The sequence below is a fragment of the Epinephelus lanceolatus genome, chromosome 12 (genome assembly GCF_041903045.1).
Source record: "Epinephelus lanceolatus isolate andai-2023 chromosome 12, ASM4190304v1, whole genome shotgun sequence".
Lineage (NCBI taxonomy): Eukaryota > Metazoa > Chordata > Actinopteri > Perciformes > Serranidae > Epinephelus > Epinephelus lanceolatus.
In genome coordinates, this window is record NC_135745.1 from 37,177,538 (window position 1) to 37,196,593 (window position 19,056).

The 19,056-nt window shown below is 42.0% G+C and overlaps 1 protein-coding gene across 2 annotated transcripts in view; it reads right to left on the reverse strand.

Moving 5' to 3' along the window:
• Positions 1-12,197, reverse strand: part of LOC117272452 (adenylate cyclase type 1-like) — a 58,614-nt gene extending 46,417 nt beyond the window's left edge. The window contains exons 1-3 of one of the 2 annotated variants that reach the window (XM_033651388.2): positions 10,562-12,197; positions 4,648-4,797; positions 4,231-4,349 (exon numbers count right to left, since the gene is read on the reverse strand). In XM_033651388.2, coding sequence (XP_033507279.2) covers positions 4,231-4,349; positions 4,648-4,797; positions 10,562-11,170 — 878 coding nt within the window. In that variant the 5' untranslated portion in view covers positions 11,171-12,197. The remainder of the gene's footprint in view (positions 1-4,230; positions 4,350-4,647; positions 4,798-10,561) is intronic. The other variant, XM_033651389.2, reaches the window with a different exon arrangement.
• Between the last annotated feature and the right edge of the window lie 6,859 nt (positions 12,198-19,056).

Consider the following 19,056-nt stretch of genomic DNA (forward strand, 5'->3'; position numbering starts at 1 on the left):
AAGTTATTCCCTTAATTATCTCCTCATTCCCTCTGTGGGAGGCATTACTGTAGCTATTTTGGCAGATGTGATTTCAATTTAATCACGTAGCGGAAGACACAAGCCAGCTCAAGGGTTAACTCCGAATGGGCCCCTATGGAGCTACAGTATGTGGGCAGCGTATGTGCTGACGCTGGGCCAATAAAGGCGCTCGCACAGACGAGTGTGCAAGATGCTTACAGCAGATTTTAGAAGAATGGACTGGAACTTCTTTGTGAGAGTGTGAGCATCTGCAAACTTTACAAAACTCTGTGACAATGATCCAAGTAGAGAGAATTACACAATATCGTTTTAAACATAAGGGGTGCAATTAAAGGACTTTGGGGGCTGTTACTGAAATGAGTGACTAAGCCCTTAATAACAGTGACTTTAGGAAGAGGCACTGGCTAGGAGGCCCCTGAGCCCTTGGGCCTAACATAACCAAATGGTTTTAGGTTGCTTTCAGACCTAGAGTGGTCTCCTGTGGTCTGAATCAGGAACTGATTTTGTTCCAAAGTTGTATAATTGTCTAGAGTTGGTTCGTGTTCTCACGGCAGCATTTACAAACGAACTACATAAAATGCCTTGTGTGAGAAAGCTGCTCTTGATTGGTCCAGATTTCCATGTGGGAAAAATCCAGGAAGTAAAGCAAACGTTGAAGAAGAGTACACTTGCAAGATAAATGTGACACTTTCTAATGTCACAATGGAGGAACAACTACGCAGGTTGATTTTAGCGCTGCTCATCGTGGACTATATTGCTGTCATTGTTCATTTTAGTCAAACCATACAGTTTGAAAACGAGGCACGGCTCCAACTAGAAAACAATGTTTTGATGCATTGCATGTGCTGAATGTGCATATTAAGGCAGTACAGGAGGAGGTGCACATTAATAATCCTTCAGGACTGTAACATGCTCATGTTTAACCCAAACAATGTGTCATGTGACTGCAGTTGGTTCAGATCAAGGTCGGAACACGTTCTCACCACAAATTAACCACCTCTTCAAGAAGGACTTGTTACGGTTGTTTTGGTGTGCACCTGAGTGTGATTGCTGTGTTCACACCTGCCCAAATGAACCACATTTAGGGGGCAAACGAAACATGAAGAAACGTAGAGCTCAATATGTCTGCAACATAACGTAACATATCAAGGGTTTGCAGATACACATAATGCCACTATTTAGTTAGGAGTTTATTTAGTATGGCGTCATTGGTGGGAATTTATCTTAAACTAGTATTATGTGTTTATTTACTGTATGTATGGGTGTGGAATTAAATGTTATGCAGACATGATGGAAATGCTTGTGAATTAAAAGACAAAGAGTGGTGAAGATACATGATGTATTAAAGCGGGTACTAAATTATTGAGTGATGATAAGCCTGAAAGGTCCTTGATTAATAGAGTGATGTGATATTAAACAGAGCATGCGGCTAATTTATCACTGCTTTCACATTATTATCACATAATTAATAAAAAAGCAATTTAATAGACGTGACTTGATAAATGAAAACACAATTCAGTATTAATTACTGATGGTATGAAAATGTCATTTCTGTAAAGCAATCATTGTTGTTTGCAGCTCAAGAGCATTTTTAAATATATTTTAATCATCAGTTACTGTACTACCGGCCCTCAAGACAATGAAAGTCTATGTCGATACGGAGCAATAATATCTCACATTTCTTGTTAAATAAATTTCAGGTTTGTTATTTTGGAGCCATATTCTTTTCTTTTTTTTTTTTCGTGAGTGATTACTACAATATCCCCGTGGCTGGATTTTAATCAGATCAAATACTGCCCACAGTCTCAAAACATAATGAAGAAAACACAGAGTATATTGTGCACCACACTGTTTACTTTCTAATTACAGTCCACCCAAATCACATAAATCATGTCGGCATCCAGTCTAGATCACTCTCAAAGGGTGGCGCTATCTGAAGGAGTTCAAGGCACAAAAGCAATCAGCAGAGCTCCGCCGAGATGTGTCCATATTTAACCACCACGCGCACACACGGCGTTATGCAACAAGAATTTAGTCTCCATTGCATTTAATCCCCTGTAGCAACTTAATCCTGGGGCTAAGCAAACTCTCCTCCTCAAGCCTCCCTGCTGCTCTGATAACATAGAGGAAAGGAGGAGAGGAGATAAGAAAAGGAAATGTTGGAGCATGATAGAAGGAGATTTAAGAATACAGTAAGAAACGCAGATTAAAGCAGGTGATGAAAAGGAGAACTGGAAAAAAAATCTGACTTATAAATTGCAGAGAATGGAGCAGTGACTGTAATGCTTTTAAACACTGTGTTTACATGTTAGCGACAAAGGGTTAAAAGGTCAATCACAGCCAACTAAAGCTGCAGGAGTCAGGTAGAGCACTAGATGTAACTGCAAACTGCAGATTTACACTAGTGGACTGTAACTATGTGCATTTACTCATGTGCTGTACTTATGTACAGCTCTGAGGTACTTGTACTTCACCCGCTACATTTATCTGACAGCTGTAGTTACTCTGCAGTTGAAGGTTCTACATGCAAACATCAGTTTAAAAGATATGATTTGTTGCTTTAGGTTAAACTACCCAATTGTATATGAAGTAGTAAAATTAGCTCCCTCTCGACTGGCTATGAAATTAAAATGGTAATGCATCCACAACCAGAAGGACCTCCACCAAGGCCAGATGAACTATCTTGCAATGTTAATGAAAGTGAAATATAATTCCTGTATGCAGCCTGTGATTTGCATCTGTTCCAAAATTTAGTAGGTTCTTCCAGCAAGTTTAATAAAAGATGGGCCAGCAGTTTTTTCGTAATCCTGCTGGCAAACAAACAAACAAAAAAAAGCCAAAAACACAACTCCTTGGCAGGGGTGATTATAGTATAAATAATGATACAATAATAAAATAAATATTAACAAAAGACAGAAAGGTGAGATTCTGCTGCGTCATGAATACTTTTAGCTTTGATACATTTTGCTGATGACACTGTTCTTTATCATTTTAAATCCTGGACTTGAGATTGTAATGGTGTATTTTTACATGGTGGTATTGCTACTTTTCTAAGGCAGACAATCTGAAAACTCCTTCTCATCACTGCAGATTGTATAATAGCAGCCCACCAACAACCAAAGTAAATAAGCAATACAAAGACATCAAATGTGCTCAAACACTGAAGGGCATTCAGTATTTGGCATTCAAAAACGTCAAACAAAACTGATTGAGAGCTGGCTTGTTGGTTGGGAGGGAGGAGGAAAGATGATGTGAGGATTGTTGTTTTGTTAGTTACTGTTAAGCTTCTGAAAAAGGAGCTACTGTAACTTCTCAAAGAAAGACGCCGGAGCAGAAAAATAGAAAATATCTATTCACTACCCTTTACAGGAAGAAACTATAAGAATAACATATAATTACAAGACATTTCCGAAGACGTATTTGTCAAACATCACAGTTAGCTGCTTAGATTCCATAGCCATCAATCTGTAGGAAAGTATCGACCTTAAGACAGAAAGCATCACTCCGAAACAGTTGGGAGCTTGGCAACCATGCAGGACATTGCATAAGTGCCAGAGGAATCTCCTCCTCTCTAAGCATTGCTTAATCGGCCTTTCTCTTTCCCCCGGTAGGAACCCTGACTGCAAAAGCCTTGCTTCTCCTGGGGGCTGCCAAAATATGATGGCCAAGATATGATGGCCGGGAAGTTGGCATATGCACCACTGGCATATTAGCCTTAGCACAGCAAGAATATGACCACATTTAGTCATATGATGATCTGAAATAATTCCTCTATCATTGCTCCAAAAAATGTGCCGCCCATATTAAACACATGGAAAGCACAAGCTAATGTCTTTGGGTTTCAGTGTTATCAGGACTGATAATAAACAAGTGAGTCAGGGAATGACCCGTGATATTCAATGTGAGGAATTAAATATTTCACTTTTGCAGCCTGGGGCGGTGTTAATGTTTTAGGACACTGTTGGGTCAGATCACACTACACTGCGTAGCCCTCAGTGTTCTCTCCAAAGGACATGTTTAGTCAAGTTATTCCGTTCCTTTTAAGCATGCCCTATAATGCATTGAGACAGCGTTTATTTTATTATTTGAGCTTTGTCTCTCTCTCCAAGTGTCATGGTTAAAAGTGGTATTAGTTAAGTCAATTCAAGAGGGTTTTAAATACCACTGCGAATGGTCTGCAGTTGTATTGTGTTAATGTGAAGATCCTACCTGACATTGTCATGACGCTGGATGTAGATTTTGTGAAAGATCCTTTCTGGGGGCTTCAGGAAATCCTCTTTCATCTCCATAGCTACGTTCCTGGGCAACAGACTCATTAACAGGCGCTCCTGTGTGTGTGTGTGTGTGTGTGTGTATGAAAGAGAAAGAGGCAGAGAGAGAGAAGAGATAAAGTAAGTTTAATATAAATTTATAGAGTCAAACACAGCAAAGTTATCATAGGACAAAGTGTTAGTAGCGATAAGAAATGTGCGAGACATAAAGGCATGAAATCTAACAGAAATGAATAATGTGTCGAAATGACTCACGGCACAGGAGAGAGGGAGGGAGGGGGAAAAAAATAAGGACAAAAAAACAAGCACACATCTAATTTTACCCATACTTTCAGCAGCGTACAGGTGCCTGTACCTGTTTCTCGTTCTCGTCCTCCATGCGGAGTCTCTCTTCAATGCAGTTGCGAGCCTGGAGGAAGGCCTTCCTCTGGGCTCGTTCTGTCAGGATGCGCACAAACAGCCCTGACAGGTTGACACTGGTGAACAGCACTGTGTTGGCAACCAACTGCAAACAGAGGAAGAAAATGAGCATGAAACACACTCTTTTAATTCTTTATTACAGTTGTTAAAGACAAATACAGTATTGGGAAATCCTTAGTAGGTGATGTGAATGTGTTTGATTCATTCTTATGTATTTTTTTTATCTGTTTCATCTTTTATATATATGTGCTTCAGAATTATGATTGAATTTTCATATATGTATAATCAGAGTTTACATATGGAATCTAATTGATATTTTATGTCTATATGTCTGGTGCACAGTGCATTCTTTAAGCAGAATTTATACTTGTGCATCAGCTCTTTGCCGTAGCCTACGCTGTTGTAAGCGTTTATACTTGTGCAGTGGTGTGTCTGCTGCAGTTACACATCTAAAACACTAGCTGGCAGCTGGGTTTTTGTGAAGTGCTGTGAAATGTAAATCACACCCAAAAAGGCACTTAAACATGGCTTCAACACAAGTACACAAATACAACATGCTAATGTTTTTAGCACAAGCCTATGGCATTTTACATTGTATGAATTAGCTTAGCAGCTAGCAGACTTTTCCTCCACTGATATGAAACCAGGGACAACAGCAACATTTAACAAAGGTTACATTACAAAATTCGGCTCCGTTACAACTCACAAGGTTCACTGACAAAACAACCATCAACACGTTTTCCAAACAAACACAACATGCTAACATTATTAGCACAAGTCTATGGCATTTTACATTGTATTAATTAGCCTGGCAATGAGTGGCAATTTCCACTGCTCATATGAAGCCAGGATAAATCAAACACAAAACTTAAAATGTTGTTTTTGTGGAGGCTTTATTGTTTTATCTGTGAAAATAAAGTAAATAAAAAGCTTCGTTTCCACTGAGGGAATTGGTTTCAGCTTACAAAAATAGTCAGAAGGTCTGCTTTGCCTTTACTTGTTGCTACATTTCTGGGGAGGCACACGTCAGGCTTTCGTTGAGGCAGAGCGTATGCTGTAGGTACGGCATCGATTCGACACAGAAGTATAAATCCTGCATTATGAGTATGTGATAGTGTGTTCCTAATTTTCCTCAATCCTGGGTTAAGGTTCCCCAAATGGGCTGTTGAGAGGAATTAAATCAGTCTTCTCAATTCATTGACTTGTGTATATTTTTAGCTGTTTTTTTTATATTTCTCGATATTTATATTTATTTTAAATGCCATTATTATCAACTCCACATATAATCTTTAAATGCATTTTTAAAATTTTTGATTTGGTCTTAGATTTGTGATTTACTGTGTTTTAGCATTTTTATTTCTTTTCCCACTGTGTGTTTCTGTTGACAGGGATAAATAAAGTTGTATTGAACTGAATTAAATTGAATAAATTCACTCTAATCTATCCCATTATTAACTATTAGATTTAGAATATACACTGTATGTAACGTCCTCCTGCATGCGAGATGAATGACAGGGTGGTGGGGCCCAGTATTTCTCTATTTTGGGGTGTGTGACATTAAAGTGTGTGAGAATCTGTGCTCTGGTTCATCCATCACAGCAGATACACAGCAGCATGACTGCTTCAACCTTGTAGCAGGACACAAAGAAAACAGTTTTTCTTTCTACTTGACTGAGGTCGGCTGGCTATGACTTTGTACACAAACCAAACAAGGTCCCATATCCACCTCTAGAGTGAACACAAGCAAGCTGTTACCCTAGGCAGCAATTATGTATTCATAAGAATAAAGGAAGTTATTCTCCTCATATCTTGGGTCATTCATCATAAGTGTTTTGTGCAGCTGGAGTCAATGATGGAGCACATTTGACCTCAGGAAAACCTATAACAAACACCTATGGGCTAAACTTCAAAAATATAGTGTAATTTTCTGGAGGATTTCTGTTTCAGCGAACATCATAAAAACACTGTTAAACCTTCATATGACACACACACACAACAGCAAATTTAACAGACTTCTATTGCCACAGACAGGCATGTTTCCCAGTCCACTGAATAATGGATTGCCTTGAAAAGACTGTTTTTGGCAGCAGCAGTCTGTCTTTGTGCTTGGCAGCAGCGCTGGCAAGCGTCAACATGTTCGAATGATGCTCAACTTACTTTACAGCCTCGAGTAAGTAAACGTGGACATCTGAGGTGAGTGGTGTAAAACACTCCTTTGCTTATCTGTGGTGATAACCACAATTTGCCTTCATGTGGCAATAACTGACCTTATTGCAATACGCTCACTCGTGCAGATATCTTGCATCACTGTCAGTAAGACAGCTCCATACATGTTCATGCAGTGAGGAAACTACAACCTTTACACTGGCTTTTATTATGAACATCATTATTTGTGAGTGATCCTTTTATACACTAGGGCTTTCATTTAAAAGGATACTTTGCTCATTTTCAACCAGCTTTGTATTATAACAATGTGGGTAGTATGTGTTAATGAACTGTGGTTAACTTCCCACTGTCTTACCAGTGCCCAGATCTCCTTGCTCATATCCCAGTTTAAGATTTCGCTGGCTCTAGGACTGCTGCTCAAACTACAGATTGTACTTCTGCATTTTCATGTGCCCACCGCCACCAGACACAAGAGTAAAGTTATAGAAGCAGCTAGAGGGAGAGAGAGCTACCCCTCTGTCTCCCTCTTTTTCTTTGAAATGCAGACCAAACTCAGATCAAACAGTGAAACTAAGCAGTGCTGATCAAATATAACCCAAGATTCTTTTACTGTATTGCTTATTTCTCACCTGAAATGGCTTCAGAAATATATTTTAGTGCACTGTTTGGCTGTAACAGGAGAATTTGTGGGTGGACAAAATGTTTCTTGTATTGTAAAAACAGAGGCTGAAAATACTGAGATCAAACTGGGCTGATCAAATATGACACCAGATTCTGTTACTGCGCTGCCTATTTCTATATTGCTTCAGACACATATTTTAGCTTATCATTTAGCTGTAATTCCAGATTGTTTAGGCCCGTTTCCACTGAAGAAGTTCCTGGTACTATTTGGGGGGCAGGAACTACTACAGGAACGTCCTCTCGCTCGGCCCTCTCAACTGCCGTGTCTCCACTGAGAGAACGGAGTAGGAGGAAGGTTCCTGTAAAGTTACCGGGCTCTGTATGTGACATAATCGTTGCACGACCATTTTGACCGGGCGACGTAGGGGTGTAGGGACGCCGTTAGCCGTTAGCGGTGTCTGTAATAACTCCAGCTACGGTCCATGAAAAAAATATTTTTTTCCAGCGGATGTCTTAGTTACAACATGACTGAGCTAACTGGAGTAGTTTCATGTAGTATCTGACAACGGGAGGCTTTTAACAGATGACGTCCTGATGTTAGCTTTGCTGCTGCTGTTAGCTGTCCCTGTCAGCTGATGCTTTCTAGACATTGTGATTTCCCAAAACTGAATAAATACCACACATAGCAACACAAAACTGCTTTGCTAGCGTAATCATGTTGTAACTAAGATATCCGCTGGAAAAAATATTTTTTTCACAGACCGTGACCGGAGTTATTACAGACACTGCTAACAGCTAACGGTTAGCCCAGCTAAAAACGTCACATCCCGCCTTCAGTATATCCAATCAGCACCAAGTAATCCCCAAGCCCCAGCCAGGAGTTTATCAGGGCCGTTCTGAGTACCTACCGCGAGGCAGGGACTTGTTTAGCCCCTGTAAAAGTTCCGGAACTCTGTCCTTCGGGGGTGGTTCCTGCAGTGGAGACATGCACCAACGGCCCCGGCCCCGTAAAATTACCCTGAAGTTCCTGCAGTGGAAACGGGCCTTTTGTTACCAGATGGCCACCATACTGTTTTCTGTTTCCTATAGGGGAAGCGTTTGGTCCGGCGTGGCGCAGTGCATTCTGGAAGATGTAGGTTTTCTACCTCTTGAGCAAAAGCAAATGCCACAGCCCTTTTCCTCTGTTTCCTTTGGTCATATCACACCAATGTGCTTTACAGACAGCACAGTTTTATGAAAAGACCATCTTTCCAGCTGTGAAATATTTCTTTAATATGCATGTTATCATTGTTGTGCTTAACGTTAATGGACAGTGAAATAAAAGACAAACTCCCTGGGACTCGTTGCATTGTTTATAGCAGTCATTAAGCTGTGGATGTACTTTGGATTGGCATTCAATATAATAGTTGTCCAATCCAAGCTTTAACTAAAAGAGCGAGGCTGTAAACTCTGTGGTGTATCAATAAAATATGGCACTGACAAGAATAGAGTCTATATTCTTGACGTACACAATTTAAAACATGTTCAGTCAAGGACAGCAAGACTCAGAGCTGAGGAGCAGGGAACTAGCAATACCTTATTTTTCAAGTTATATTCCACACTTGCTTCAGTAATAAGATATTTTCAGGTAGACTGAGCCATGAAAGCAGACAGTACTGTGGGCTGAGTGCCTGAGACCTAGGTGGGTGGTTGGTGCAAGCCTGGGCCGCGCAGGGTCATGCCACACAGCTCATCTCTAAGCTTAATGGATTAGCTATCTCTGGTAGTACAGCTAACACTGTCCTTCACATGGCCATGCAGGTATCTCATAGCCTACATACAGGAAAACAATCTCCTCTGCGAACGCGCTGTCATCATCCGAGGGCGTGATGAACTGATCAAAATCTCAATTTCGCCTCCAAGAAATGCACAATCTTCATGTCATATGCTGCACGGCAGAGGCAGAAATATTCCACTACCCCTGGAGGGTTTGACTGATGTGAAATATCTTCTTTCCTCACACCTGATGACAGTCAGAAATGTGAGTGTGTATGTTTCATTGTGATAGAGAAAGGTACAAAGATATAAATGCGCAGAGAGTGCTGTACCAATTTCTATTTCGGCTTGGAAATGACATGAATGACTTTGCCCTCTTTTCCATAACTGAAGCATATAGTGTGGTGAAAGTGTAGTGTGTGCGTGCGTGCGTGTGTATCTGAGTGTGTGTGCCCCTCTGTTTGCCCTACTTCTAGTGCTAGCAGGATGTCACTCTGGTTCTTCATTCCCAGCCAGCTCCTCTGGGCCTGAATCACATCCCCAGGGAAACAGTGGTGAGCATGCAGACTGCTTTGCTCATTCATTTTTTTTCCTCCTCTTTGTTTGTTTTGTTTTTAAGGGCCCACAGGTATGCACATGGGCGTGGATTTCATGGGGGATGCAGGGGACACATCCCACTCAATATTCAGAACATGTGCATCTGTCACCCCCAAATAAAAACATGAAAGCAGTGACAGAATTAAAGATATTTCATCCACAAATTGGTGCAGAAAAAGGGACTGATGCTTACAATTTTCTGGGGGACAGGGACCCCAGACCACCGGTTCAGCTCACGTAACCTTCGCCTTTGTGTATGCATCACAACAACTATGGCCTACACACTACTTCACTATTACTGGGGCTAATACTGTAGTATTTAGGGAGGGCAAGAAAAAGTGATCAAGCAGAAATTCAGTCTCGCTTTGTGTTTGTTTAACAGATTCTAAGATCAAACTTCTCATCTGAAGTTCTCCTTGATGGCTCATAATTTTACTTGCTCACATGGCTGAGTTGACAGGCATTTTTTTTGAACCAAGAATTACACTTTTGACAAATTTGATCAAAGCCTGAGCAAATCCCATCAAGTCTAACCACAGGGAGCTGTCCCTGGTGCTGAAATCAAGTCTAAATTGTGTGTTTCCCTGCATGGGTCTGCATTATATTTGTGTGCATAGATATAGATGCAATGCTGATTATTATGGGCCCATTACTTGTTAGAATACAATACAAAAACAACTCGCCATAATTAACGTGCAGCACATACGTACCGTCCTCCATAGTTTCTGTGTTTTCACCGTGACAGAAGTGGCAGTCACAATCAAATGCGAGATGGAGACCATTATTCCAAACACAACCGCCAACAGTGTCCGCACAGGTAGGAGCGCATAGGCGACGAAGGTGACCAGGATGAGTTGCCACACGCCTTGCTCCGGGGACGTCGGGGGCTCTATCCCCATCGCGCCCAGCGAGAAGGGACAGCAGAGGAAAGAGAAAGTGAAGCCGAAGAGCAACGTCAGGTTGACAATCTGCTGCAGCTGAGTCACTTGCAGGTACTTGACATTAGTTACGATGAAGAGGGAGACGAAGATGACACAGTGGACCGGATGGGACCCCTTGGAGATGGTGAGGCTGGGGCCGGACAGCAACTCCACCACGGCCAGTGTCGAGGACAGGAAGATGAGGACCGCCAGGGCTTTGAGAGTGGACGTCTGCTCCAGTTTCAGGTTGTAGTTCTGGAAGAGGGACTCGAGCTCCTTGCAGTCGAACTCGTCCTCACACGCGATGGTGGTCAAAGGGACGCCCGTTGGACAGTGACTTCTCTTCCGCCTGGTTTTGACTTTCTGAAACGGTATTTCCTCCATGTCAGTGCCATTCATAAACTGAATACCTGCTCACAGCTTAGGTCAAACGGAACACCGGATCCCACGCCGACACGGAGCGGAGCCAACGGTAAAAAGACGCGCACAGCAGGCTGGAGGCAGAGCGTCCCAGATAGCCGGAGACTGGCCGGTGGCCACAGACGCGCTCCACACTATCCACAGGTTGAATTATGTTGTTCGGAGAGATCAGCCACCAGAGAAGCCTTCATGTCTTGGCTGTATTTGCACGCGATCTGTAAAAATATATATTTACAATTGTTTTTTTTAGCATTCGTTTGAGCGCCAAAGGAAGAGCAGCGCACACGACGTCTAGTTCAGATGGTAAAAGCTTTTTGCAAGGCTCAGATAGGATCACGCCTGCGCATTATGAGGTGAAGATAAGACAGGTCTCAGCTACTCAACACACAGTCAAGACGATTTGACTGGTGCGGCTGCACAGCTCCTCTCACCAATGTGACAGAACAGCGCATACATCATCTATAATGGCAATGTCCTCTTCTTTCCCACCTACACATGACATGTTTCCATCATTACAGTCTGCGCAATCTATTTTCTTTTTTACCATATATTGATTCATTTGTGCTCTTCCTCTTCCTGTCTGACACACATGAGGAGGAGATAAACATGCACTGTATATAACTGTTTTCCAGACCGTGATTCATGATATTCTCACCACAGATTCTCACCAAGCTGCCAGCTACTTTTAGTTTGGCACAGACGCGGCATAACAACATGCTTGCATACCATTCATCATATGATTTCTGTGTTGCCAGTGAGGCAGCCACCCTCACCATCAGCACCCTCTTGGCATTCATGCCGTGGTGTCTCATTCATTACCAGGGGAAGATTAGTCATCCGTCACAGGCTGCCGTTGCCATGACCCGTCAGTGCCAGGCAGGGTGTAAGAAAGTGACAGATGGATGGCCCATGCCAAAGTCCAGCACTCCACCATGCTACCAGAACACTCACATGCCTTCTGTTCCCCTCCCATAGCACCCTGTCAGCTGTTAGTATCCGAGCTTTCACTGATCTCACTCAGCTACTGAATGAGTGTATACAGTGTGACAGGCAGACAGAGCGAGGAAGAGAAGTGGATGGACTATAGTGGAAATAAAAACAGAGAAGTAAAGTATGTGGCAGCCAACCAAAGGCCAGTCTGGCCACAGAGAAGCATCAAAGTGAGTGTTTTACAAGGAAAATAAACATAAATAATTCAACAATTTAAAGTGAGCTGATGCTGTATTAAAGCTGAAACAATTAGTAGATCAATCGATGAGTGGATTGACAGAAAACTTATCTGCATTATCAGGCAAAATTGGCAAGTAGAGTATACACTGCTTTCTCTGTTTTATATCATTACAAACTGCACCTTTAGTTTTTTGGACATTTAAGATGCCATCACTGGCTTTGGGAAAATGTAATGAGCATTTACCACTGTTTTTCAGACATTTTATAGACCAAACAATCCAAAAATAATCTATCATTAAAGCTGCAAGCTGTGATGAACAGGCCCTTACACCTTCCCACACATAGAGGGGATGCCAGTTGATGCAGCTGCGCATTTCCATGACTATTGGACACTATGTACACTATGCACACGAGTTAGATATCATTTCATCCCTACCTGTTTCATCGCTTCACTTCCTGTTGCCAGTGGGCGGTGCTACATAAGTGAGTCATCAATGCAGTACAACATTTACTGCAGTTCACTTGACATGCATATTTCTTTTTTTTTAGCTTGACAATAAAAAAAATCTTGGCCAACCTTAGAGAGATCACTGAACCTATTTGAGAACGAAGACGAGACCGATGTCTTTAGCGTACTGTCTGAAGCATTGTTGAGTCTGTATTTACCGATCCCTGTCCGAATTTTCTGGGGTGACCCCAGTAGAGCTGCTGGTGTCCGATCATATCTCTTTTACTCGAGTGTCGGTACTTGCACAAGTGCATATACATTTTCACAAATTTTGGACATTGCACCAAGAATTTAAATAGCCTATGACTTCCTGTGTCCACTATGTGATGCTAGAGAGCACACACTAATTATATGTCATTTTGCTGCATATCATGTGTAGACCACACCATGTAAATTTCATTTAAATCACTGGGCACTGTGACTATGACTCAATATAGACATGTATATGTCTTTGGGCTTGGACTCTTATTAAAGGATAACTTCGGTATTTCTCAACCTGGGCCCTATTTCCCCATGTGTATGTGTGCGTATGATTCATAGGTACCACTCATTCTAAAATTGGTTCAGTATTGAGGGAGGCGGATGCAGCCGGCAGCCGCAAAACCAGCTAAAACGGTAACGGGGGCAAATGCGTCCCGTATAAGTTTGCGCATTAAAAGTGCTTTTTTTCGCCACTGACCGGTTCAGATCACCAGTGTTATCTCTGTAAATAGCATACTAAGTATTTCCCTGACCCTTCACCTCCTCCGGGCTGTGATGTCATCTCGCGAGAGCTTTGCGTGTTGCCGGAAGAAAGCAAAGGAGCCATGCTGAGCGCCGCTCAGAGTGGCACTGGTTGTCCCGGAGTACAGTTGAGAGTTTTACTGCATCGATTGAAAACAATGGTTCGTGTTTGTGCTTATCCGAATTGCAAGAACAGGATGTCACGCAACACCCCGTACAGCTTTCATAGGCTGCCTTTGTCGGATGGCGAGATGCTGAAGTTGTGGCTAGTTGTGCTACAAATGGATGCTAACACTCTTGTCCAGACACTGCGCCTTGCAGACCATCGGGTCTGCAGTGCTCACTTCTCCCAAGATGACAACTGCCAGCCGAAGAAGAGAAGACATCCAATCCTGGAACACCTCTTCCTCAAGAAAACGGTTGTCCCATGAGTAGAGAGAGCTACAGACACAGTGGAGGTAATGTTATATGAACAATGTTCAAAACGCTTAGTATGCTATTTACAGAGATAGCACTGGCGATCTGAACCGGTCAGTGGCGAAAAAAGCACTTTTAATGCGCAAACTTATACGGGACACATTTGCCGTTACTGTTTTAGCCTCCCTCAATACTGAACCAATTTTAGAACGAGTTGTACCTATGAATCATATGCACACATACACATGGGGAAATAGGGCCCAGGTTGAAAAATACCGAAGTTATCCTTTAAGCATGTGAAATTAGGGGCAGATAGGACAATGTATCGGCAAGTTACAGCAGCTTCCTGTGTCATTCCAAAACATGTTATTGCCCGCCTCGTCATGACAACGCCATTCCATGAAAACACAAAAGCTTCTTAATTTGGCTTTGGGACGGTCTTAAGATTATGCTGACAGAATTCTAGATGGATCTGTTGAATCCTCGACGAGAAGTATTGAAAAGTTCCATCCCTGTGAAGTGCCTAAAATGGTGTGTTGTTACACAGCTTATGATGTCATGTTTTGAGGTACTGACTATTCCTTGACAGTTTAGTGTCACGGTAGTTTCAGGGTTATACCAACCAAATCTGAAACAAATCCGATAAACTGTTCAGGAGGAGTTCAAAAAAGTTAGCATAAAATCCATGAAAAATGCACAAAATTCAAAATGGCCGACTTGGAGCTGAGCCAATGAAAACCAATGAGAAATATGTCTGAAATAATGAGAACAATGTAGGTACCAAATTTCTTTAAAAATCAGAGCAACTTTTTCCCAACTAAAGCCCTCCACATATTTGGGGGCGCTATGGAGCTAGCTAAACACCTATGAACCCCACTGCTGTTTTGCAACGTTCACAGGTTTTAATGTTTGCACCAAGTTTCGTAAGTTTTCAAGCAAAGGGGTCAAATATGCACTAATATTTACGTGCCACGCCGAATTACACCAATAAATCAAAAATAATAACTAGTTTGAATATGGTTTCGTGAGTTTTTGTGCTTCCCACAGTCCTCAAACATTTGTTCGTAAAATGCGCTAAAAACAAAATGGCTGACTTCCTGTCAGGCGAATACATACAAAAAAATTATATGTAATTAAAGATGAGAGCAATCCCATCAAATTTTCTGAACATCAAAGGAACTTTATCCCAAACCCCAGCATGCAACAGAGCCTGCTGGCCACGTCTGAGCCATATCACAGCAGAACTTTGCAAATGTCACCAGTTCTGACTTGTGAGCCAATATTCATGACTTTTTAGGAATCCCAAGCTCTTTAAAAATGTGATTGTGCAGCAGAATAATAATCTATACAGCGTTATTGAGGGACTGTTGGGCCCCCTCTCATGTTTGTGCTCAGACCCTAATTAAAATAATTGCTAGTTCCAGTCCTACTTGATATAAACTCTGAAATATTAACCAAACTTGCAAAATGCTTGCTGTCACACTAAATGATTTCACAGGATATTGTTGTGTCCACAACAGTGGTCCACACCTTCCCCTCTTGTCTGCCTGCCAGTCTCACTCCTCTGTGTTATCTATCCCCGCTCCTCTGAGAGAAGGATGTGGGACACGGGATGTAGGACACATTGCTTTTAGGCTGATATTCTGTCTTATCTACAAGGTTTTTACTCTTGCCACTTTCCACTGGACTTGATTAGCTAACACACAAACACCGATGTGTTACTGTAGTTTGCCTGTGAGTGACTGGGGTGCTGTAACAAGCCTGAGGTGTTATGCAAATGAAAACAAAACAGTGTCGTCATTTATAGTCTGAGTGTAATTAATCTGGCATTGATTGACTGTCATTGCGCCAATCAATATTTCAATATACTTTGTGTAGCAGCTCCTAAATTAATCTCAATAATGAGCTCTGCTGTTTTTCAGTTCCGCAAGACATCTCACATTCCTTTGATGCAAATGTCAAACTGCATTCAAAGAAGATGAAAATCTGACATTCAAAATGTCATTTATGTATCTATACATGCAGGTTTGTGCTTTCTTTTTTGGACTACAGTTGATTGACAGATGGTTTCTTTGCTTTCGTGTGAAGGCGTGCCGTATTTCCAGGAGGACCTCTTGGCCTGTTTGTGGCCAGGAACATTGGGGGATGAGAGCAGAGGCATCGTACGGTATAAAAGTGTTATTCCCTCCGCTTTTGATGGCTTCAGGTGTAAGTGCGTGGTCACACTCTGCTAGCCCTCATCTTCTGAGAACAAAGAGAGGTCTTGTGGGAGTTCACACCACAAAGCTGCACTCCAAGGGCGTCGGACAAGGAGACAGCAGCCCGCTCCCTGCTGCGTGCCTCTTTACTAAAACTCGTCTTTGCTTCCTCTACGTCTGTCTTTCTATTTCTGTCTCTTGCTCTTTCATTACACAAAAAAAACTCCTCTTAGAATGAAAGACATGAAACAGCTGAGCATCTGAAATGATGTAAAACAGCTGATTATGTATCTGACATATTTACATTGCAAAATCGCTATTTGAATAACAGCTTGATGATTCAACAGCTTGAGCTCTCTGGAGCAATTAAAATCTTCTCCGCCACATGTCAGTTGTATAGCTCCTTTCCAAATGCTGATCTATAGCACATAAAAGATCTTAGCAAATGCTTGCTACCAAATGTGTTTCATGTTAGGCCTTTGGTCACGTCTCAAATGTGGCTCCTCTTGCCGATTGAGCAGTGGAAAAATGTCACCCTCTTTCGCTCTCTTGCAAAAGGATTTACACAGCTTTTAATTCTCCAACCAGCAGGATGTTTTCCCATCTGGAGGCTCACACACAAACCATTGGTTTGGTCCAGGAGGGGGACAATAGGATAAAAAGCAGATGAATGAAAAAAAAAAAGCAGAGCATATTAAAAAGAACGTTCAGAGCTGCTGCCTCCATCTAAACACTGCTTTACACTCGCTGTCATCAAGTGATCATCTGTAATGATAGCCCAGCATCCGGCAAGTCCCACCAGTGTCCAGATGTGGTTGAGGCATCGCTGGTCTTATAATCACAGACACATTGGCTCAACACCAGCAAATGAAACAGCCAAGCCAGACCCAAGAGGGACTGGCAATGCATGTTGTGAATTAGCTAATGTCAGCCTTAATTAAAATGTGCTAAGAAACAAAACACCTTTTTTTTTCATGATTGTCAGTCAGGTGTGCCGCTCCTGGTTTCCTCAGAGAAACGGCTACATCTTGGTAGGATAGGAAAAGATGGAGATGCAGTACGAGCTATATAAGATTTTACATTCATAACAAGGTGATGAATCTATTTTTTTTCCTTTAGCTATGAAATAGAATAAAAAGTCCACACATAAATCAAATATTGCCACAAGTCAGCTATTTTTCACATAAACTTAAAAGAAATGAGTCCAAATCCAGCCTTGAGCAGGAACCTGCAGAACTCCATTTGTCAGGGCTGAAAACCTAATGCACACATAATTACCAAATCAAAACTGGACTCGGGGAAAAAAATCCACAAGCTTATCCTTCATTCAGCACGGAGAATGATTTGTCCCCCTCTACAAACATGTCCACAGTCACAACAAATATATGTAGAAGCTACGTTACCCCAGAGTCCATGATGCAAACATAATTCATCTGTTGGTGCACTTGTCAGTTTGGTGGCAGCAAGGTCATTGATCAGATCTGGACTGGACCTTCCCTACTTGTTTGTTGATATTATTTGTAAAATGTAATGCACATGGTAAAAAGATGATTACACAAAACCTAACAGCCAGTTATTGCTGTTTTGCTTTGTGCATCTTTTGCGTGTTGTAAAAAAAAAAAAAAAAAAAAAAATGTGATCAGCTAAATTAATCTTGATTTTGGAATCAATGCACTCATCCCCGCCCAGTGGACTAAGAAATAATTTTTGGGTTCAAAAGATGATTTTCATCTGCTCATCCAGGGCCAGTTTGTGGGGCCAGCAGGCTGAGTAGGGTACTCCAGACATCCCTCTCCCCAGCAATGCTTTCCAACTCCTCCTGGGGGACCCCAAGGTGTTCCCAGGCCAGATGAGATATATAATACCTCCAGCTTGTTCTGGGTCTACCCCAAGACAGTCTACCAGTTGAACGTGCCCAGAGAACCTCTTACAGGAGGGGCCCAGGAGGCATCCTGATCAGATGCCCGAACCAACTCAACTGGCCTCTTTCGACATGGAGAATTAGCAGCTCTATGCCGAGCTCCCTCTGGATGTCTGAGCTCCTTGCCCTATCTTTAAGGCTGAGTCCAGAAACCCTAAAGAGAAAAATCATTTTGGCCACTTGTATCCGTGATCTCATTCTTTCAGTCTCTACCCAAAGCTCAAGGGTTGGAACCTTGACGAACCTTCTGGCTCAGCTCCCTCTTCACTGTGACTGTCCAGTGCAACACTTGCATCTCTGCCAATGCCGCGCAAAACTGCCTGTCCATCTCACACTCCATTCTACCCTCGTAAAAAAGACCCTGAAATACATAAAGTCCTTTGATTGAGGGGCAATCCACCATTTTCTGTCAGAGAACCAGAGCTTCAGACTTGAGGTACTGACTCTCATCCATGACTGCTTTACACTCGGCTGCAAACTGTTCTAGTGCGTGCTGGAGATCACGGTGTGATGAAGCCAACAGAACCACATCATCTGCAAAGAGATGCAGTTCTGAGGTCCCCAAACCGGACGCTCTCCTCCCTCTGGCTATGCCTTGAGATCTATGGAATGATTTACAGAATGTGTAAAAATATGGTTTAACAAATGAATTGTTTTATCAGGCTTTGGATGTGCATGTCTTTTCCTTCCTAAATATTTTGCAGTTTGCATTCTAATAATGTGTGTTAGAGGTAGAACTATATCCTCCTGAGACCCGAACTTTTGTTTAGTATGCTTTTTTTAATTTCCCCTAGCTATTTGGGATCAGTGGGACCCAATACGTATAAAAAAAACTAAGCATTGTCAACAATCATAAAGTCCCAGTGTCCTTAAATGAGACCAAAATAAAGTCTCAGTGTCCTCAAACGAGATGATAACAAAGTCCTAA